Genomic DNA, 22,607 nt, shown 5'->3' with positions numbered 1-22,607 from the left:
AACCTCTTGGGACAAGAGGGGCGCTCAGGAGGCGGCAAGGGAAAGCTGGACACCCTCCTCTCCCGCCTACAAAATAAGTGTTTTTATTTCTAAAGGGACGTGTGCAGAGGCGGTGGGAGAAGAGAAGGGAGACCAAGGAGACTGGGGGGAGGGGGCAAGGAGAGAGCCTGATTCAGACTCGGAAATGGATGTTGAGCGTGGAGGCCTAACACCCACACACTCAGCCACGTGTACGCGCACAAGTACACGCAGCCCCACCGCGCGCGCAAGCCGCCGCCGCAAACCGAGCACAGCCCAGCAGGGGCAGCGGGAGTCCGCGGCCACGGGCCCGGACTGGTGGAGCTCTGACCCGCCCCTGACCCGCCCGCTGACTCCGGGGTGGGAGGGGGTTGCTCAGATTCCTCTCCAAGCGGCAGCATCTCCTGGACTTCAGCAGGGAGGGGTACTGGGCTCTTGCTCTTGCCTCAGCTGGCTTCGAGAAGCAGAGATGCCCCCGCATGTACCTGCCACGTGTGCCCACCACTGGCATGATGGCTGCTGGCCACGGCCCAGGGACTCCAGTTTCTGCTCCACCAGCCTCCCTTGGCAACTGGGCTCCAGCCTGAGGAAGCCCCAGGTTACCCTCAGGCATCAGGATTGAGAGGGGGTGCTGGGTGGGGGAAAGGGCAGGGGGCAAGCGGTGGGTCAGGTCCCAACCGCCTGACCCACTCCAGAGCCGTGGGCTCAGAGCCCGGGACCTGAGTGCAGACACTTGCCAACCACGTCTTAAACACGCCTCTGCTCTTCGGTTTTCTCATCTACATCGTGGGGATGACAGTTGACCCTGGTCCTTCCCACCTTCCATCCCAGGGCTTCAGCATGGCCCAGTGAAGCAAAGGCCCAGCAGCCCAGCGGCAGCCTCCCCATGTCTGCTCCGCGGTCAGCTCCCCAGGAGGTCTCAAGGGCCAGGTGAGGGTGGGGCAGGACCCAGGTCTCTATAGCTAAAGGCCCCCAGGGGTTCTATCTCTGAGGAAACTTAACACAGAAATCCAAACCGGCCTGGGGGAGAGGGGTGCTGGCCAGGCAGTTGGGCTAAGGGATGTGGAGAGCAAGGGCAGGCTCATCGCTTCCCAGGTGCACACCTGTGAGCCCCGAGTGGGAGTCAGGGGAGACGGAGTTTGACAAGCTGGGAGGAGAGCTGTCTGTCTGCCTGTCTGTCTTCCAAGTGGAAGCTGGGGGTGGAACAGGCAGGGTGGTAGAGGCTGCCTCCCTTGTCAGAATTAGCAAGTCCCACAGTTGGGCAACACTCAGACACACACCGAATACAGACACACACACACGTCCCGGCTCCAGACCCACAGGGCGACACCTACATTTACACCGGCTGCGTGATGACATGCGACTCAGGGACACACGTGTGGGGCACTCAGCAACACGTGGAGCAGGCATACGGCCCCCCACTCGTCCCCGCAAACCAGACACCCGTGTGCCCTCACACCCAGCTGTGTGGCAGGGACAGAAAACAGTGCACCGCCCAGCATGCGGGCTCACCCGTTCGGCCCCGGGCGGGTGAGCCAGCCCTCTGGGTCTGTTCCAAGTTGGAGCCTCTCACGTGAGGCCCAATGTGTCATTTCCAAACAGAAGGAATCTAGCTCCTTCGCAGTAGGGAGGAAGAGCAGGGTGTGGGGCTGGGCGGGCGGGCGGGCGCGTGGGCATGTGCAGGGGGCAGGGCGTATGTGGAGGGAAACAGGCATGCGAATGCCGGGGTGTGTATGGTGGGGCATGGTGCACGCGGGTTGGGGTCTCTAAGGTTGGGTGGGGGAAGGAGCCCGGGAAACAGTATGCCTTTGTGAGGGTGTACGTGTGTGTGTGTGTGTGTGTGTGTGTCTGTGTGTGTGCCGCCGAGTCTGTGTGCATTGGGTGTGGGTGTTTGTCTCCCTGTATCTGCCTTCTCTCCCGTTCCGGACTTTTAGCCTTCCTGGGCTCATCTTCCTCATGCCCTACACCCTCCCTCTCAGGACTCGAATTTGGTGCCCTAGTGGAGAAGGGGGCCACGCTCCAGGACCCAGTCCAACCCCAGACGCTGCCTGAGGCTTCCCTCCAGCTCCCCCTCCCTTCCTTTCCTCTCTTTTCTCCCTCCCTCTCTTTCTCTTCCTCCCTCCCCCCCCCCCCAGGCTGGCGTGCCAGGGGGTGGGACATGCCAATCACTAGCTGTGCTTCTCCGGCTGCCAGCACAGGGCACAGCTCCCCCCAGGAGCCAGGTGTTTGGGTCCCTGGAGACACCGTCGGCCCCCGGAGAGGCAGTGGAACTGAGGAACCTTCAGACCTCTCTCCAGCCCCATGGTGAGTACATTTGGGAGGGGCTCCACCGAGGTGGGGGCAGGAGAAGCAGGGTCCTTGAGCAACGCAAGGACCAGAACCAGAAGGAAATGGGGATGGACCCCAGACAGACGAGGGGGCCAGGGAGGGCTCTAGAGGCCAAGGGGGCTCTGTAGCTTTGGACACTGGCTGCTCCAAGTACCCCATCTCCTGGCTTTGAGTGGATACACCTAATGCTTTTCTGGGATTCAGCTGGGAAAGGAGATGGAAACCCCCTTAGGAAACTGGACCTGGAGCCCAGAAGGGATTAGGTTGCCACATAGCAGGCAGAGTCCCCAAATCCCAGAGACAGAGTGGGGAGGACAGGGGGCCAGGGGGTAGCCCTTGCCACCAGGATCCTGTGGGAAGTTGACCCCCCCCAAACTGGGGTGCCAGTCCCAGAACCTCCTCCTCTCCTCCCTCAGGGAACCCTGAATCCCACCACCCCCATCCACCTTCAACCCCTCCAAGATGGACTGAACCAGGCTGCTGGCCCAATGGACAAGCAGGATACCAAGGTGGGTGCCGGGCCAGAAGCCAGCAGGAGACCATGTCAAGAGCTCCCGGGCTCTTGGGGCATATGAGCACATGGATGGCCATGCCAGCCAGGGAACACGGTCCCGGTGTGTGCAGCCACTCAGAGGGCCCTCCCTGTGTCCATAGCACCTTGGGCTCCCGCAGGGCAGGTCTCAACCCTAAGTCCAGGTGATGCATAGTTACTAATGGGCACCCATGCCAGGTACCCATCCTAGGACCCCCAGAGCACAATGTGGGGATGGGCTGGAGGCCAGGAGCTCTGGTTCTTGCAGAGTGCCAGCTCCTGAGCTGGCAGCTGGGGACGGGTCGGGCGGCGTTCATTGGGTCACTCAGACAAATGCTGCCTGGGGGTTATCAGTGCCAGTGGACAGGGGTTCACTGCTTCCCACAAAACATACCTGCGGACTGACCCAGGGCCTCCTGCCCAACTGGCCGGAAGCAGCCGGACAGTCTCCTGCCCCTGAGAAATCAGCTGCTCACTGAGCTGTCAGGTACGAGTTAGTTCTCTGCCCCTTGACCTCAGCCACCAGGCAAGCCATGATCGCCACTGCATTCCGGAAGGCAGGGGAGGAAATGACGAAATGGGGCTGCAGAAGGTGTGACTCTTGGCTCTTCGGCTGGGGCCTGGAGGTCTGAGAACTAGATTCCCAAGTGCAAAGAGGAGTCAGAGTGTCAAGAAGGGAGTAGGTAGAGGTCACATCAGACTTAAAAGGAGCCTCCCCATTGTACAGATGGAGAGACTGAGGCTGAGGAAGGGGAAGGGATGTGCTCATGGTCACAGAAGGGATATTTAGGGGTGCAGCTGGGGCTTGGACCCCATACTTCTCACCCTCAGCACAGCGCTGAGCTCCTACCTCCCTGATCAGGATGACAGGGTGGGGGAAGCAGCGAGCTCCGTGAACGGGAGCTTGGGCTTCTGGGCGGGCGGGGGAGAGGTGGGTGAATATCTCCCTAGGTTTCCGTTCTGCTGTGATGCCATGGTGATGCCTAGAAAGATGGAGGAGGGAGGGAGGGAGGGAGAGACAAGAAAGGAAATGGGGAGGGGAGCGGGGAGGGGAGCGCAAGGAGTGAAGAGCAGGGGGCATGCGGAGCGTAGAACGAGGGGCAGGGCACTTCTGATGCCACCTGGCAGAGTGAGGTCTAGGGCCCAGCCTGCTAACTGCCGGGCTCTGACATGGTCCGGCTGAAGTTGGGCAACTGGTTAAGGTCCACCAACAGGGAGAGTATGTGGCACTGATTCTAAGGCTGACGCTCCTCTTCCGGTTCAGCCGTGCGTTTATGAAAATTTAACTGATGGCTGCTGCCCTCCACAGGGCTAGTTGGCACTCCCAGTGGTGACTGTTGAGCCTGAAAAGGTGATAACTTGTATCAGTTCACCCCTTCCTTTCCAAGGCCAGACATCAGAGGTGGAAGCTCTATGTACCTTTAATGGTGCTACCTTCAGAGAAAAATTAAGCCCGGGGGAGAGAGCCACCTCTGACAGGCTGGCTTCTGGGTTAAGGCCCCAGCAGAAGGGACAGGTCAGTAGGCCTGGCCAGAGGAGCGCCCTCGATGCACTTGTGAGGTCCCAGGTGCCCAGCCCCACATCCCTCACCTCGTACCTCCTTCTCCCCAACATCGTCCATTCTCTCCAGCTGGGGTTCTGCCGACTTCCACGTCCAGAATCACAAGATGGCTTCACTCCCCACTCCTGAATCTCTTCCCCAGCACCCCCTCATTCTCTGCCTCCCCTTCTGCTCTCCTTGGCCAGTGGTAAGATTCAGAAAGCCCTAGTGTTCAGGAATCCCTCTCCCCGGCAATCTCTCCCCTCCCCCTTCCTCTCACCAACCAGATGCCCGGCCCCCCGGGGATTGGTCCAGGACGCTGGCGGTCAACAGTCTGGCCTGCTCTGCTAGAGGCTCTGACCTCATCCCTTAACTCTTTGAGCCCAGGCTGAAGTTTTCCTCCCCAATGCTGACAGGCGCCATCCCATGCCCGTGCCTGTCCTGTTACCTCACTCGACTTCCCCGTAGCAGGTGAGGCAGGGTTTCCTTGGTCCATTTTACAGATAAGGATGTTCTTGGGTATTTTGCTCTCAAGCCAGGTAGGGCCTCACCGAGGGGACAGGCGCCTGGCAGGTGAAGGGATGCAGGAACTAGACAGAGCAGAGAGACCACAGTCTGCAGCCAGTTCAAACTGCCATGCCCTCACCCCCACCACCTCAGGCTCATCCAGTGCCCGAAGTCCCGAAGCCGATCAGGAGGATTCCGTGTGCACATTCATGGATTCACTCCACAGATATCTACTGAGCAACTGATGTGTGCCAAGCAAAGAGCTCCAGCTGGGACACCCCCTTCCCATAGCACTGTGATCATACATCCCTAGAGAGATGACAGACACTGTCACACACATACACACACAGAGGCCAGATTCTAAAGGAAGGACTGATTCCTCCCTATTGACTGATTCAAACTAGGGTTTGGCCAATCTAGCTAGTCAAAGTGGGCAAGGAGGCTCTGCACACCCCAATCCCCGCAGCAGTTTGGGGTAGGGGCCCAAGAGGTTAGCCCCGGAGGCAGACTACCTGGGTCCAAATCCTGGCTGCATCACTGATGAGCTGTCAGGCCCTTAAGGTCTGAAAGCCTCACTGCCCCTTTTGCAAATTGAAGATAATAGAACCTACTTCCCAAGGGTTTGTAACAGGTCAATTAAATCATGTATGTAATGCTTAGAGCCATGTCTGGTTATAGTAAGCAGTCTGTAAATATTAGTTGCTGTGATAATATTAATAATATTATTAAGAGCTCCCCACAACCTTTCATCAGGAAGCCACAGCGCTGGGCAGAAAAGCACCGCCTGCTTCCTTCCCACCTTCCTGTACCCCAGACACCCTCAGAGGATGAGTCCCAACCCATCCTCACCAAGACTCACCCTCATCATTTCTTATTCTCACTCAGCAATGCACACACCCTCACATACAAACACTCATCCTACAGGAGGGTGACCAGGTCAGGACGATCACTTAACCAAGGTCACACAGCAAGACAAGAGCAGAGATGGGGCTTGAAGCAGAGGCAGTGCAAGGACTTCCTTGAGGAGTCTCCCCCACAGGCCCTGCAATCCTCATTTACCAACTCCCCCAACCCCATGGATGTTTTCGCAGAATATGCCATGCAATACAGCTTCCAGCCCCCCTTTCAACCAGACGGCTAACCCTAAGCCCCTCCTTCGTAGAAATTCTGGAGCTGCGGCTGAACCCTGGCACCCTGACTTTCAGCCCAGAGCTCGTCCCCACAGGGGAATCAGCCACAGTCACTGGAAGCCATGTTCCTTCTCAGCCATCAACTCGCTGACCCTCCAGTAGCCTTGAAGAGGCAGAGGACTGCCCCCAATAAGGAGATAAGGAGACTCACCCAAGGTCACACAGCAAGGACCAGAGCAGGAAACTTATCTGGAGCAAATTACTGTCCAAGAGGGGTTTGGGGGAGGACTCCCACTTCTGATGGTGGAGGAAGGGCAGAGTCATTGACAGCCCTGTTCTTGGGCTGAATCTCAGGGGCTCAGAAGGTCCAGGGGGTGGCAAGAACCAGGGTCCAGTTCCCCAGAACTTCTGCCCTTGTCCTTCCCCGAGCTGTCCCCTATGGGAGCCCGTAGGTGGGGCAGAGAGGGTCCACCAAGCGGAAAGAGTGCAGGCATTGGAGCCTGCAGGTCCCGGGCTGAGAGAAGCTAAGTGAGCCTTCAGCCTCTGCAGCCTCACCTCTGGGATGTGGTCCATTTCACAGATGAGGGTATTCTTGGCTATTTTTCAAGCTATTTGGAGATCTTGACGCTCTCGAGCCATCTTGAGATCTTGGTTTCAGGAGCCTGTAAAATCTCCCCAGATGTCAGCCTGGTCCAACTCCTCCACTGTACAAATGAGCAGTCTGGGGACCAGAAAGGGGCTGTGCCTGGGGTCTGGAGGGGAAGGGGCAGGTAAGAGTTCGCTGAGCAGTGGATCGGAATGAGGAGATGGGAATAATAACAGAGGCCTTTGACTGAGTGTCATTTCAGTGCCAGGCACTTTGGATACTATTATCCCCATCAGCTCAGGGATGCAGGGCTGCAGGGAAGGAAAGGTTAAGTCGTTGCCGATGATCACACAGCTAGGAAGGGACAGCTTGGAGATTCGAACCTAGGGCTGTGGTCCGCAATGCAGGAATTAGGGTGAGGCAAGTGAGGTACTCGCCTTGGAGCAAGATTTCAAGGTGGGGGGCTCACAAAAATACCTCACTAGTCAAGATAAATAATATTGTAATGTAATATTTTTAAAAATCAAATAGCAAACTACAGCCCACAGGTGGTCTGCTTTTGCACATCAAGTTTTGTCAGAACCAGGGCCAGGATTAGTGCGAGGCATGGGTGATAGGGGTGTTTGTGCAAGTGCGGGGTTGGATCCTGTCTTGGTTTAAAATTGTGTTCGTGATGGATGTTTTGCATTGATTTCTATTCTTTAAATATTTCATTAAAATGTTATTTTCTTGATTGACTGAGTTTGGGGCATCTCCTTAAATTTTGCACCCAAGGCAAGTGCCTCACTCCCCCCGCCCTAGTCCTAGCCCTGCTGTGGCATAAGGGCCATGTACAATGGCAGAACACTTGGCCACAACGCGCCCAGACAGACGGGAGGCCCCTACGTCTGTGGAGGGTACAGCCTCTCACGCCCTAAAGCTCCTCTTCTGACCCAGCCTTTGCACATCTTGGCCCAGGAAGCCGCTGGGGGCTACAGAGCTGCTCCAGGGCACCCAGGGGTTGGGGGGTGAGGCAGCACCCAGTCTAGGAATCGGGAGACCTTGAGCTACACAATGCCGCCTTCCCTTTTTTCTCTGGGCCTCAGTTGCTCGATTTCTGCAATGGGCACAAACAGCACTGAGACCAGAAGATCAAAGGGACAAGAGCTGTTCAGAGTCACCTTGTCAAGCGTGGTTCCCACCAGCGGCCTCACGGGGAAAAGCCCCAGCACCCGCAGTCTGATCTCAGCCTCCCGCCCAGCGCCTGACTTTGGTTAAGGGAGGAGGATACAACAAAACTCAGTAAGCAAGATAAATCGTATTTTAATGTAATATTTCTTAGTTCAAATTGGCAAACTATGGCCCCCAGGCCGACCATCAGTTTTTATAAATAAAGTTTCATTGGAACACACTGCTTGGGCTCCAATCCTGGTTCCTACCTTAGCTGTGTGATCTTGTGCATATTCTCATGCTTTTCTCAGCCTCAGTTTCTTCATCTGTAAGATGGAGAGAAAAACAACCCCTAGGTCATAGGTTCCCCATTAAGGTTAAGTGAGATAGGGCACATAAGTGCTCTGAGCGGCGACTGGCCCTCAGGGACGCTAAATAATAGCAATGACCATTATTATTAGTTGCTGTTGTCCCAGTATTAGATCTCTTTTTTCTTCTGGCTGTGCCACTTGGCGTGCGGGATCTTAGTTCCCCGACCAGGGATCGAACCCATGGCCCCTGCAGTGGAAGTTCAGAGCCCTAACCGCTGGACCGCCAGGGAATTCCCCATAGTATTAGAAATTTTTAGTCAAAGAAGCAGACACTGGGCTTCCCTGGTGGCGCAGTGGTTGAGAGTCCGCCTGCCGATGCAGGGGACGCGGGTTCGTGCCCTGGCCCGGGAAGATCCCACATGCCGCGGAGCGGCTGGGCCCGTGAGCCATGGCCGCTGAGCCTGCACGTCCGGAGCCTGTGCTCCGCAACGGGAGGGGCCACAACAGTGAGAGGCCCGCGTACCGCCAAAAAAAAAAAAAAGAAGCAGACACTTCTAGGCAGGAGGGAGCCCTCGCTACTACCCGTGCTAAGAGTCAATGGGAACTTAGTGCTTACCATGGACCAGGGCTGTTCTAAGTACTTTATATCTATTGACTCTTTAAGCCTCGCAATAATTCCTCGATGTATTAGCTAGGGACTAACATTATCCCCGTTTGTCAGTTGAGGAAACCGAGGCACATAACAGTTACATCGCTAGCGGAGACCACACACCCAGTACGTGGTGTAGCCTGGATTCAGATGTGGACAGTCTGACTCCAGAGTCTGGGTCCTTCAACCGGGATGTCACCTGTGCCCCCTCACGTGCAAATTGTCCCAGACACACAAGCACTGACAGCCACAGCTTTTCTTGCTTGTTCTGTCACACTTTGAATTCATGCTGAGAGTCGCTGTCACACACACTGACAGTACACCCAAGTCACACACCGCCGAGGCATCCATCACGCAGCGACCCCCTCACAGACTCTAGTCTCTCTGTCACAGACCAGGTCCCAAGAAACATCAGGGCTTGCTGGTCCCAACGTCTCTCCCTTGGAATTTTTCCAACAATACAGCCCCTGAAGCCACAGCTGCAGGTAGGAGGAGACCCCAATCTCTTCAACAAACGGAAGGATGCCGGAAGCCCAGAACAGGAAGGAAGCAGTCAAAACATACAGCAGCGAGGCCGTGGCTGAGCGGTGGAGGCCTCTGCCCGGCCAGTAGTCACTAAGAGCTGTGGCTTTTCTCTCTTCCCACCCTGAGTGCCTGAGCTGCACTCCAGCTTCAGGAAAAGTCTGGGGCATCTTCTGGTTCCCCTTGCTGCCCTCCACTCCGCTGGGGCCCAGGAACCGAGTGGGGAGGTAGAGGAGCCCTCCCACACCTCATCTGGGGCCAGACCGCCGCTTATCTGGGAGCTGAGGCCCTCGCGCCTGCTGCCTGCTTTTACTCCGGATTGTCAACCACCGGCAGGTGTCCAGGCCCAGCACAACGTCCCCCGCTGCCCCCACTGAGGGTCCGATCCAGCCCCAAACTGCTCACAAGCACACACTCTCAGGCGTACACACGCAGCACCCCTCTGCTCCCGTTTCTTTCCCCTGTCTTCTCTGGAGCCCTCCCCTGCCTTCCCATCTCTCCTTATTTGATGGAAGAATCCCACCGGGTCTTCACGTGCTCCGAGAGTGAGCGAGGGAAGTGGGTTCTGATCACATTCACCACCTGTGTCGCCACGGCCAGGTCTTGGAGCTGCTCGGAGCCACGGTTGCCTCAGTGAAATGGGGACCATAAGAGACCTTCCTCCTACAAATGTTCAACAATTAAATTAGGTAATTCAGTTAAGTGCTTAGCACTGTTTCTGGCATGTAGTAACTACTCAGTAAATGAGAGCTTTAATAAAATTGAGTGAAATGCTTTGAAAATTTGGCAGTCCCGTATACAAAGCAAGTCTCCCCACTCCTGCCGCGTGATCAAGACAAGCGTTAGTAGCGATTTCCCGATGAGAAAATTGAGGCTCGGAGTCTGAATGGTGGAGTGGGAATGAGGACTCAGATCTCTGGATTCCAAAGCCATCCCCCTCCCCCTGTGCTGCTGGTAAATCCATTCAAGGCTGGGAAAGTGCATTAAAAGTGACCCGGTGCGGGCACCAGTAAGGGGGGTGTGACACTGTCTGGCCTGCAGCTCTGAGAAGGCAGAGGCTTTGCTCCCGGCACCTTCCACTCTGGACTCTGGGAGACGTCCAGCAGCCCAACCCAAGCCCGTGTCCTCTCTTTTCAGGTGATGACCGCCCCCAAGGAAGGCCTGTACTGTGACTAGAGGAAGGGGCTGCCCCCCATCGACCCCGCCCAGCCACCATGAATACCTCAGCCCCACCCGCCGTCAGCCCCAACATCACCGTCCTGGCACCGGGAAAGGGTCCCTGGCAAGTGGCCTTCATTGGGATCACCACGGGCCTCCTGTCACTGGCCACGGTGACCGGCAACCTGCTGGTACTCATCTCCTTCAAGGTCAACACGGAGCTCAAGACGGTCAACAACTACTTCCTGCTGAGCCTGGCCTGTGCCGACCTCATCATCGGCACCTTCTCCATGAACCTCTACACCACGTATCTGCTCATGGGCCACTGGGCTCTGGGCACGCTGGCCTGCGACCTCTGGCTGGCCCTGGACTACGTGGCCAGCAACGCCTCGGTCATGAATCTGCTGCTCATCAGCTTTGACCGCTACTTCTCCGTGACCCGGCCCCTGAGTTACCGCGCCAAGCGCACACCCCGCCGGGCAGCCCTGATGATCGGCCTGGCCTGGCTGGTTTCTTTCGTCCTCTGGGCCCCAGCCATCCTCTTCTGGCAGTACCTGGTAGGGGAGCGGACGGTGCTGGCCGGGCAGTGCTATATCCAGTTCCTCTCCCAGCCCATCATCACCTTTGGCACAGCCATGGCTGCCTTCTACCTCCCCGTCACGGTCATGTGCACGCTCTACTGGCGCATCTACCGGGAGACAGAGAACCGGGCCCGGGAGCTGGCGGCCCTGCAGGGCTCCGAGACGCCGGGGAAGGGGGGCGGCAGCAGCAGCAGCTCAGAGAGGTCCCAGCCAGGGGCTGACGGCTCCCCGGAGACCCCTCCAGGGCGCTGCTGCCGCTGCTGCCGGGCTCCCCGGCTGCTCCAGGCCTACAGCTGGAAAGAGGAGGAGGAGGATGAAGGCTCCATAGAGTCCCTCACGTCCTCGGAGGGTGAGGAGCCCGGCTCTGAGGTGGTGATCAAGATGCCCATGGTGGACCCCGGGGCGCAGGCCCCCCCCAAGCAGCCGCCCCGGAGCTCCCCGAATACGGTCAAGAGGCCGACCCGGAAGGGGCGTGAGCGAGCGGGCAAGGGCCAGAAGCCCCGTGGGAAGGGGCAGCTGGCCAAGCGGAAGACCTTCTCGCTGGTCAAGGAGAAGAAGGCGGCTCGGACCCTGAGCGCCATCCTGCTGGCCTTCATCCTCACCTGGACGCCGTACAACATCATGGTGCTGGTGTCCACTTTCTGCAAGGACTGTGTCCCCGAGACCCTGTGGGAGCTGGGCTACTGGCTGTGCTACGTCAACAGCACCATTAACCCCATGTGCTATGCGCTCTGCAACAAGGCCTTCCGGGACACCTTCCGCCTACTGCTCCTCTGCCGCTGGGACAAGCGTCGCTGGCGCAAGATCCCCAAGCGCCCCGGCTCTGTGCACCGCACCCCCTCCCGCCAGTGCTGAGGGCCCTCGCCTGCGTCCCTCCACCCCAGGCCCCGGTGGAAAGCGGGCAGGCGCTGTGACCTCAGACCCAGGGCCCTGCTCGGGCCCCACCAGCCTTCCCGGGCCCCTAGGTCACCTTCCTGCACAGCCCAGGGAGACCCTGCCAACTTTCCAAATTTTGCTGTTCCCAGGCAGGGAGGGGCACCCGGGGAACTGGTTTTTCTGTTCCCTGCTGGGTGGGAATGGGCCCTTCACCAGGAAGAAGGCCCAGGAGGAGGGTCCGGGCTTTGGCTTCCTTGTTTGTGTTTAGACAGGAAGTCCATCCAGAGCCAGCAGTGCGGGCCAGGAGAAAGGAGATTTAACTGTGCAGTCATCCTTGGCCCAGGGGCTGGCCTGGATTGAGCGGGAGACGGCACCCCCTGCCAGCAGGGAACTGACACCAACCACTGAGACAGAAGCTTGGCTCAAAGGGAGCCTCCCCCGCCCTCCCCGGGGACAGCCCACTCTGCCGGGCCCTAGGCACACTCTCCGGGATTATCCAGCCTCCCTACACATGTCCCCAGAGCGTCCCTAGGTGGGTCACCCCCAAGGCAAATGTCCAAGCATCAGCAGGACAATGACACCAGAGGGGACCAGCACGGTTAGTCACCCCGTCCAAGTCCCGAGGCAGCATCAGGACCAGGCGCCAGGTGTCCCAGCTGTCCCACTATGTCATTTCCCTGGGAGTGAGGGGCAGGGGTGCCTGCTGTCCAGCCCCACACCTATACCCCCTGCCCCAGAGAAACCCTCAGCCCCACCCTCCCTGGCTCACAGACGCCACCTGGATAGATCTGTTGCATCAGATCTAGCCAGGCCTCCCGCATGCTGCCTGCCTCCGGCCCCACCCCACACCGGCCTGGCCCAGCCAACAGGCTCTCTGCTGTGAGCTCCCCAATCCGACCCATGCATGGCCTCCCAGCCACCCTTATCTCCAGGCCCACGTCCCAAATGTTCTTTCCTCCTGACCTCAGCAAGTGCTGAGTCTGTGAATAAAGCCACATAACCAGCGGGCGCTAAGGGGCCTTCTTCCCTGTGATGGCTCTTTTTTTTTTTTTTTTTTTAATTTGGCCGCACCTCGAAGCTTGCGGGATGTTAGTTCCCCACAGGGATGGAACTCATGCCCCCTGCAGTGGAAGCGAGGAGTCCTAACCACTGGACCACCAGGGAATTCCCTCGAGGACCTGGTCTGAAGCCAGGGCAGGATGGGGCAGGGAGGGTCCAAGCACCATAAGAAATGGGTCACTGCCCTGAGAGTGGCCTCAGGAGGGGCAGTACAGAGTGGCTGGATCTACTGAAACTTGTGGGCCCAGCACCTAGGGTCCCCGGCTCAGGTGAGTAGGGCTGTAGTGGGCAGAGCTGTCTCCCGGAAGCAAAGTTGCTGAGTGATTATATTTTACTACAGCGAAAGATGCAAATTAGAGTCAGCAAAGGATGAAGGGGCACAGGCAGAGTCCAGGAGAGACCAGCTGCAAGCTTCTCCTGTCCTCTCCCAGTGGAGTTATGGGGACAGCACTTAATTCTCCCAGCAACAATGAGTCACCAACCAGGAAACACAGTTTCCAGCTGCATGAAGTATCGCCAGCCAGCAAAGCCGAGCCAAGTCTTGGTGTACAGTGTTTAACGGAGGCTCCCGACCACCCACATAGCTGACCTTACTTAGTCTCCAGCCCCTCCAGAGGCTAAACTGATATCAAGAGGCCCATGGCCCCCAGATAAGCAAAGACACTCTTACCAGGCGAGATATTCCAAGGGTTTAGGGGCCATCTCCCAGGAGCCAGGCAAGGGCCAAACCTTTCTTTGGAATGTGTGGCGTTTGGACAACCGGACCCGCTGAGCTAATCCTTCAGTGCACAGTGCTCCTGTCCAGTAGCATCAGTATCACCTGGGAGCTTCTTAGATGGATAAGTTCTCAGGGTCAGCCCAGATTTACTGAATCAGAAACTCTAGGGGTGGATGGAGCCACCTGTTTCAGCAAGCCGTCCAGGTGACCGTGATGCAGCCTCAAGTTTGAGAAATTGCTGGCCTAGAGGAATGAGGTCCCAGGTGGGGCTAAACCCTTACAGAGAAAGAGAGTGAAGATTCACCCCACACACAGCTGTCAGGACTCCCAGAACCCTTTGAAAAGGAAGCTTCCGACGCTACGGGCAGGGGCAATCCACTCAAGAGGTGGACAGGACAACCCAGCCCAGGGCTGCCAGGTACACTGCACTGTGGAGAATGACTGTAGGACACAAAGCCCATCCCCCTCTCCCACAGCACAGCTTCCTGGGTTGTCAGATCAAGACCTTGAGAGGGTCCCTCCCTGGCCACCGCTTAGCCCTGAGCCCCCTTTCGTGTTAAATGCCCTGCCCTGTGTTGAAGGCATTGGTCCTGGGACGCGGATGAGTGGTTGCAGGGGAGACTGAGGAAGCCAAGCAGAATCGGGAGAGCAGGGGTGTTGGAATCAGACTGGCTTGACCTCTACTGGAGGCCAGGACTTGGGGGTGGGGGGCGGTCAAAGCTGGTATTCGGGTGAGGAATGGGGCTAGCAGGTCACGTGTCCCTTGTCCCAGGCACAGGCCCGTGCCCCCCTCCCCTCAGGCATGTCTCTTACTTTCAGAGTCCTCAGCTCTGAAAGGGCAAGGAGCCCTCCAGGAGCCTTAAGAGGATGAGACAGACTGTAGGAAAAGCACCTGAGTGACTTTTACCATAGGACCAGGCTGCTCGCAGGTGAAGGCCAGACACCAAGTCCATTTCAGGCCCACACCTTTCCCTTCTCCTCCAGCCTGGGCTTCTAAAAGAGTCCAGAGTCCCATCACCCCAGCCCAGGGAGAAGAAACAGGGCTTGGAGAAAGGAATAGGGGTGGGGGAGAGTGTGCAATCCAAGAAGGCTTCCCAGAGATGACGTCTGTGCCCTGAAAGCCACTGAAGCAAGATTCCTGCAGAGCCAGCTGCCAGAAGTTGGAGGAGGTGGCTGGAGCCCGACAGGAGAGGATGGCTGGACATGGCATCGTCCACCCCAGACACTGCACCCCCTCCCGCCTTGAGGGAATACTTCTCTGCCCCAGAAACAAGGGCGTTTTGTGCCAGAGCAGGAATTAGGGAAAGAATGGGGTGGTTTTGTGAATGCCACCTCCTCCGGCTAGGAGCAGACCTAGAGAAGCGGGCGACTTATGAGTGTTTCTCCTCCCGCCGGCCCCCACCGGCTCCCGCCGGCCCCCACCCCTCCATTCCCATCGTGTCGCTTTAGCGCCATCTGCAGGCAGTCAAGGGAATAGCCCTGTCAAGAAAGGAGGCCCTTAGAACCGGCCTGGACTGCTTCCCAGAGAATAGGAAGGAAAACAGGACGAATGATAGAGTAGATCGTCTTGGCCACCTCAGCTCCTACCTCCACACTTCAGCAGGAACCCTAGGTCCCCGAAAGATCAGCTCACTTGGCTGATACCACGCTGAGGCAGGCCCTGCCTCTGTCCAGTATGCCAACCTCACCAGACAACTAGAAGATGGATGAGGGGAGACTGGCATCTACGGACAACGCCATATTCTCCTGGGCCTCTCCCAGAACTGGTGCTGACCAAACTGTAAATTCTCCCAGGTAGCTGCTCACCTTTTTTTTTTTTTTTCCTTTGGCTGCATTGGGTCTTCATTGCTACGCACGGGTTTTCTCTAGTTGTGGAGAGCGGGGGCTACTCTTTGTTGCGGTGCACAGGCTTCTCGTTGCGGTGGCTTCTCTTGTTGTGGAGCATGGGCTCTAGGCGCGTGGACTTCAGTAGTTGTGGCGTGCGGGCTCAGTAGTTGTGGCTCTCGGGCTCTAGAGCACAGGCTCAGTAGTTGTGGCGCACGGACATAGTTGCTCCGTGGCATGTGGGATCTTCCCGGACCAGGGCTCGAATCCGTGTCCCCTGCATTGGTAGGCGGATTCCCAACCACTGCGCCACCAGGGAAGTCCCCTGCTCACCTTTATAGCACAAAAGCCTTTTGAATGCCAGGTGCCACACAACAGCCTCCAGCCTCCAGCCTCTAAAGAGTTTGAGGTGATGCCTTTGTTCTTAGCATCTTTGGTGACACACACAAACTGTGTAACTCCAGGAATCAGACTGTCACACAAAGTAGGCCTAAAAACTGTGCTTACTCTTCCCTCCTGGCCCCTGTACTTCTCCTCATCTTGGTATTTCTGGCCTGACTAGCACCACCATTCATGCAGGGCTCAACCCAGAAATCTGAATATTTCCCAAATTCATTCAGTTTTCTCCACCCTCCCACTCCCCTCTGTCACTGTCCTAATGCAGGCCTCTTGCTAATAATCTCTTAATTCAGGGGTGAGCAAATTTTTTCCATAAAAGGCCAGATAGTAAGTATTTGAGGCTCTGTGAGCAAAGAGGCAAAATGAAGGATATATTTTTAGGTACTTGTATATTATACAGTCTCTGTCACAACTCTGCCATTAGGGTCAAAAAGCAGCCATGAACAACACATAAGTAAATGAACATGGCTGTGTTCCAGTAAAACTTGATTTGAATTTCACTGAGATTTGAATTTCATATAGTTTTCCTATGACACAAAATATTACTCTTCTTTTGATTTGCTTTTCAATTATTTAAAAATGCAAAATCCATTCTTAGCTCACAGGGGATACAGACCCACAGGCCATAGTTTGCCCACCCCTGCCTAAATCGGTCCCACCCCCATCCATTCGCCATGCTTCAGCCAAAGGGCTTTTGCCAACACACAGATCTGATGCTGTCAATTACTTGCTAACAGCTAGCCAAAAACAGCTTGAGATTTTTTTTGGGTTTTTTTTGTTTTTTTTTTTTTTGGCTTCGTTGGGTCTTCGTTGCTGCGCATGGGCTTTCTCTAGTTGCGGCCAGCGGGGGCTACTCTTTGTTGCATTGTGCGTGCTTCTCGTTGTGGTGGCTTCTCTTATTGCAGAGCATGGGCTCTAGGCATGTGGGCTTCAGTAGTTGTGGCACATGAGCTTAGTAGTTGTGGCTCACAGGCTCTAGAGCGCACGCTCAGTAGTTGTGGGGCACAAGCTTAGTTGCTCCGTGGCATGTGGGATCTTCCCAGACCAGAGCTCAAACCCATGTCCCCTCCATTAGCAGGCGGATTCTTAACCACTGCACCACGAGGGAAGTCCCAACAGCTTGAGATTAAAAAGCAAGCTCCTTAACCTCCAACAACCTTCACATTAAGACCTGCTTCCTTCTTCAACCTCTTCTGTCTGTGACACCTCACCACACAGACCCTACTCCCAGCCTCTGAAATTCTCCTGGTACTCACACAGGCCTCAAGCTCATTCCATGTGTTTACTCCTCTGCTTGGAGTATTCTCACCCTAAAAAGGAAAAAGTTCTGTTTCCTTTACACTCTATTCACAAACCTTCTGACACTAAATATGTGGGGTTTTTTTTCCCACACCAACCAATTCTCCAACATGAGCCGGGGGTGTCCTACAATTCAATTCTGAAAATATCTACCTGAAATTTACATCAGATCCTACAAGTTAAGGACTCAGTCCCACAAGACAGCCCACACTTCAGATGCCAGTCCCAAGTAGTGAGTCCCAAGGTTACCCACACTTCTCTCTGCTTTGGCTATAAATCGGAGGTTCCATGACCCCACTTCAGGTTTAATAATTTGCTGTGCTGTTCACAGAACTCAGGGAAACACTTACATTTACCAGTTATATAATAAAGGATATGATAAAGGATACAGATGAAGAGCCAGGTGAAGAGTTAGAAAGGGCGAGGTCCAAAGGGTCCCAAGTGTGGGAGCATCTGTATCTGTGGGGTTGGGATACACCACCCTCCCAGCACATGGATGTGTTCACCAACCCAGAAGCTCTCTGAACCCCAAATTTTAGGGATTTTTATGGAGGCTTCACCATGTAGGTGTGATCGATTGTTAATTAACTCAATCTCTAGCCCCTTTCCCCTCCCTGGAGGATGAGGCGTGGGGCTGAAAGTTCCAAGCATCTAATCACGGCTTGGTCTTTCTGATCAGCAGGCCCCTTCCTAGAGCCATCCAGGACTTGTCTAGAGTCACCTCAGTAGAACAAAAGACATTCCTCTTTATCACCCAGGAAGCTCTAAGGGATTTAGGAGTTCTGTGTCAGGAACCAGGATGGAAAACCAAATACTAGAACAAAAGATGCTCCTAGGGCTTCCCTGGCGGCACAGTGGTTGAGAGTCCGCCTGCCGATGCAGGGGACACGGGTTCGTGCCCCGGTCCGGGAAGATCCCACGTGCCGCGGAGCGGCTGGGCCCGTGAGCCATGGCCGCTGAGCCTGCGCGTCCGGAGCCTGTGCTCCGCAACGGGAGAGGCCACACAGTGAGAGGCCCGCGTACCGCAAAAAAGAAAACAAAAAAGATGCTCCTAGCACCCCTATCACTCAGGAAATTACAAGGCAAGAGTTTGGGAGCCAGAGTTTGTGAACTTGGACGAATCGCTTTATTAATCCAATCCCCTCCTCATCTGTAAAAGACGTATAGTCATGCTGGGCCTGTCGCATATGAAACACTCAGGAAGCGTTGGCTTTCTCCCCATGCCTGCAGTGGGTGAAAGCATTTCACTTTCCCTTTCTCACGGTCCTCTGCCTCCTCCCAGCCAAGTGGCGGGGAGCGGGGAGGGGGGGGGGGACACACGTTACACCACAGCCCCTAGGATCAGTAAAGTACTGGACACATTGTCCATGACACAGTAGACAATAAATGATCATTAGTATATTATATTTTTCCTTATTATTATATTTTGCCTTAGACCACTGGGAACCAGACAGGAAGCCCAAAGGTTTCTCTGACTCCTATTAGCATTCTTCCCCTCTGACATGTGAACAAACTCTCTTTTTGAATCTTTTTATTTTTATTTTTGGCTGCTCTGGGTCTTTGTTGCGGCACGCGGGCTTCTCTAGTTGTGGCGCGCAGGCTTAGTTGCTCCACGACATGTGGGATCTTAGTTCCCCAACCGGGGATTGAACCTGCATCCCCTGCACTGGAAGGCGGATTGTTAACCACTGGACCATCAGGGAAGGAATATGTATTAGGTCTTTGTCCCCAGTTCCTGACACAGAGCTTCTTAAAACGCTTGGAATTTCCTGAGCGACAGAGGTGAGAGGAGTGTCTTTGGTTATTCACAATGAGCCCATTTCAACCTTACCTGAGTTTGTGCTAATGAGGGCATTCCAGGGGCGGGGAGCTAGATAGTTTCAGGATGGGGGCTGGTTACCAGAGGAATCCACTATGTGAATAGAGGGTTGGAATTTTCAGCCCCATCACTGACCTCCACGGAGACTGAGTTGATCACTAATGGGCAATGATGTCTTCAGTCACGCAATCATGCAATGGAACCTCTGTAAAAGCCGCCGAACAGCAGAGTTCAGAGAGCTTCCAGGTCGGTGTACACAGCAAGGTGCTGGGAGGGTGACTCGCACAGGGAGGGCATAGAAGCTCCCCACACCTTCCCTCCCCCATACCTTGCCCCGTGCATCTCTTCTGTTTGGCTGTTCCTGAGTTGTATCCTTTCTCAAAAACTGGTAGCACTAAGTAAAGCACTTTCCTGAGTTGAGTTGTCCTGGTTGTCTCTAGTTGTCCTAAAGAATAACTGGACCTGAGGAGGGAGTTGTGGGAACACTCTGAATTTACATTAGCTGTGACAACCTGGGACCTGCAACTGGCACCTCAAATGGGGACAAGTCTTGGGGGAACAAGCCCTTAACTCGTAGTATCTGTGCTAACTCCTGGTAGCTAGTGTCAGAGTTGAATTGAATTGTAGGACCCCCAGTTAGTGTCCAGAGAATTGGTTGGAGTGAGGGGGAAAAAACAACACATAAACACACACAAACACACGCGCGTGGTGTCAGAAGTGTTGTGTAAAAACAGTTCAGACTACATTACAAATGAGGAAACTAAGGTTAAGATGTTTCATCTGGATAGAGTGAGGAGTCCATCCCCCAGATGACCTTCAAAGCTATGTTCTCCTCCTCTTAACCCTGACTGCCACCCCACCTGGGTAACTCGCTCATCTTATCAGCGCCGTTGGCATGATCTCTTCAGCCCCAGGGACCTCACTCTCCACTTCATGTCAGCCACACCCAGTCCTCAGCTGCCCCCTCTTCCAGAGCTTAACCTCCAGCATCCTCACTCCTGCTCCCTGCTCCCGCCGGGTCCTGTCCTTTTTCTCCCAGTCCTTCAACCCTCTCCCCTGCCATGGCTTTTCCTTGAACCGTGCCCTCTTTCATCCACACCACAAATATCCACGATCCCCCAGCCCCTGGCTTCCACTGCACACTCACCACCCTGGACCAACGCCACCAGCCATCCATCTTCCCGGGTCCTACCCAGGGGCAGTCAAGCACTGCTGGGGAAAAAGTCCTGCCACCTTGCAGATTGGCACCAGAATCAGTGCAGAGTTCCTGACCTCAGCCAATGGGCCTCACGGTGCCATCTAACCACCCTGGTACTTGTCCTCAGTCAGCTCCCTTGCCTTATTCCCAAAAGTGCTCTCAGCTTTCCCCTTCTCTCCTCATTCTCCTCTCCTCTTTCCCTACCCTCCGTGCTCACAAGTGACCTTGCCTCCTTTGTGTTCATTTAAATGAGCTAACGCTCAAACTCTGTTTAAGAAATCTTGCAGTCACTGCAGCAATTGTTTTACCTCCCACACGTGGGAGGATGGTATGTGCCAGTGCCCCCCCTTCTGGCTTCACAAAAAACTCCCAGGTATTTATACCTTTTACAAAACAGAGATGTGAATTTAAATATTATTGCCAGGGCAACACATTATTAAGGAAGACAAGCAATCAGAATTACAAGCTTTTTAAAAGTTAAAGGTTACTTTCACAGGACAAAGCAACAGCCTCTTAAATTCATTGTTTGACAAGACTCCCTTGTTAGAAATAACATTTGCAAGGCTGGTCTTATGATTCAGAAAAGAATCTACTTTTATTTCTGCTGCTTCAGAAGAAGACGGAGGAACATCTTCTCCTTATCATACTGAGATTTTTTTCTTTTCTTTTCTTTTCTTTTCCTTTTTTTTTTTTTTTTTTTTTTGCCACCCTGTTAAGGGGCCTGGAGTTTTCAAGGCCAAGTGCTGAAATTCCATTAGTTAGCACCAAGAGAAACAAAGGTCTGAAGCAGACTGTTCACACTGCCTGGCAATCCATCTACATTTCCCTCAGATGGTGGCCCTACCATTCCACTCCATCAGGGCCAGTCCAACTCCAGTGTGCATGAGTCATCTGGCACTAAAATGCCGATTCAGATTTAGATTCAAGGAGTCTGGAGTAGCGGAGTTGTCTGATGGTGTAGTGGTTAGGATCCCAGGCTTTCACCGCCATGGCCTGGGTTCAGTCCCTGGCCAGGGAGCTGAGATCCCACAAGCTGAATGGTGTGGCAAAAAAAAAAAAACAGGTCGGGGTGGACCTGCGATTCTGCATTTCCAACAAGTAGATGATGTACTTAGTCCCAAACAGACACTGTGAATAGTGTCCTGGATATTTATTCATACTTCCTCCCCCTCCTCAAACCTCCAACACTTAGGAGGCCCCAGTCTGAACTCTCAGCTATTGACTGTGTTTCCTGTTTGGCTGAGAAAATCAAAGCAATGTGTGGTGGAATTCCACAAACTCCACCCCCCACCCCACCCCTGCCCCATCTACCCACCAATTCTAAACTTGCTACTCCACCTTCTCTGTGACCAGCTCCCAGTAAAGGCCAGCCCCGCCCCATCCCCACACTAGATCCCACCCGCTCTCCGGACCTCGAAGGCATCCATCCAGCAAGGCTCCTCTCTCCAGCATTTTCCCCTCTCCACTGAAGCACAAATGCTGTGATTGCACCCATCTTAAATAAATAAATAAAAAGCCTTGTGTTGCATATTTGAAAGTTGCTAAGAAAGTACATCTTAAAAGTTCTCATCACAAGAAAAAAAAAAAACTCTTAACTATGTATGATGAGAGATGTTAACTAGAGATGAGAGATGATCACTGCCCAATATATACAAAAAATATCGTATGTTTTATGTCAATTATATCGCAATTAAAAGATAAAGTAAAAATTAAGCACATATGGTCACCTTATCTTTGATAAAGGAGGCAAGAGTATACAATGGAGAAAAGACAGCCTCTTCAATAAGTGGTGCTGGGAAAACTGGACAGCTACATGTAAAAGAATGAAATTACAACACTCCCTAACACCATACACAAAAATAAACTCAAAATGGATTAAAGACCTAAATGTAAGGCCAGACACTATAAAACTCTTAGAGGAAAACATAGGCAGAACACTCTATGACATAAATCACAGCAGATCCTTTTGGACCCACCTGCTAGAGAAATGGAAATAAAAACAAAAATAAACAAATGGGACCTAATGAAACTTCAAAGCTTTTGCACAGCAAAGGAAACCACAAACAAGACCAAAAGACAACCCTCAGAATGGGAGAAAATATTTGCAAATGAAGCAACTGACAAAGGATTAATCTCCAAAACTTACAAGCAGCTCATGCAGCTCAATATCCAAAAAACAAACAACCCAATACAAAAATGGGCAGAAGACTTAAATAGACATTTCTCCAAAGAAGATATACAGACTGCCAACAAATACGTGAAAGGATGCTCAACATCACTAATCATTAGAGAAATGCAAATCAAAACTACAATGAGATATCATCTCACACCAGTCAGAATGGCCATCATCAAAAAATCTACAGACAAAAAAAAAAAAAAAAAAAAAAAATCTACAGACAAACAC

The 22,607-nt window shown here is 54.1% G+C and overlaps 1 protein-coding gene across 2 annotated transcripts; it reads left to right on the top strand.

Moving 5' to 3' along the window:
* Positions 1 to 2,152: 2,152 nt before the first annotated feature.
* Positions 2,153 to 12,910, top strand: CHRM1 (cholinergic receptor muscarinic 1). 2 transcript variants are annotated; one of them, XM_032640709.1, is made up of 3 exons: positions 2,153 to 2,322; positions 2,763 to 2,855; positions 10,410 to 12,910. In XM_032640709.1, the coding sequence occupies exon 3, from the start codon at positions 10,487 to 10,489 to the stop codon at positions 11,864 to 11,866; it is 1,380 nt and encodes a 459-aa protein (XP_032496600.1). In that variant the 5' UTR covers positions 2,153 to 2,322; positions 2,763 to 2,855; positions 10,410 to 10,486; the 3' UTR covers positions 11,867 to 12,910. The 2 variants fall into 2 exon arrangements, with proteins under 2 accessions (XP_032496600.1, XP_032496601.1); XM_032640710.1 differs by lacking the exon at positions 2,763 to 2,855 and having other exon boundaries at positions 2,177 to 2,322.
* Positions 12,911 to 22,607: the final 9,697 nt, after the last annotated feature.

Source organism: Phocoena sinus, chromosome 8 (genome assembly GCF_008692025.1).
Source record: "Phocoena sinus isolate mPhoSin1 chromosome 8, mPhoSin1.pri, whole genome shotgun sequence".
In the NCBI taxonomy this organism is placed as follows: Eukaryota; Metazoa; Chordata; class Mammalia; order Artiodactyla; family Phocoenidae; genus Phocoena; species Phocoena sinus.
The sequence above is the reverse complement of the archived record's forward strand: the minus strand, read 5'-3'. Positions and strand labels throughout refer to the sequence as shown.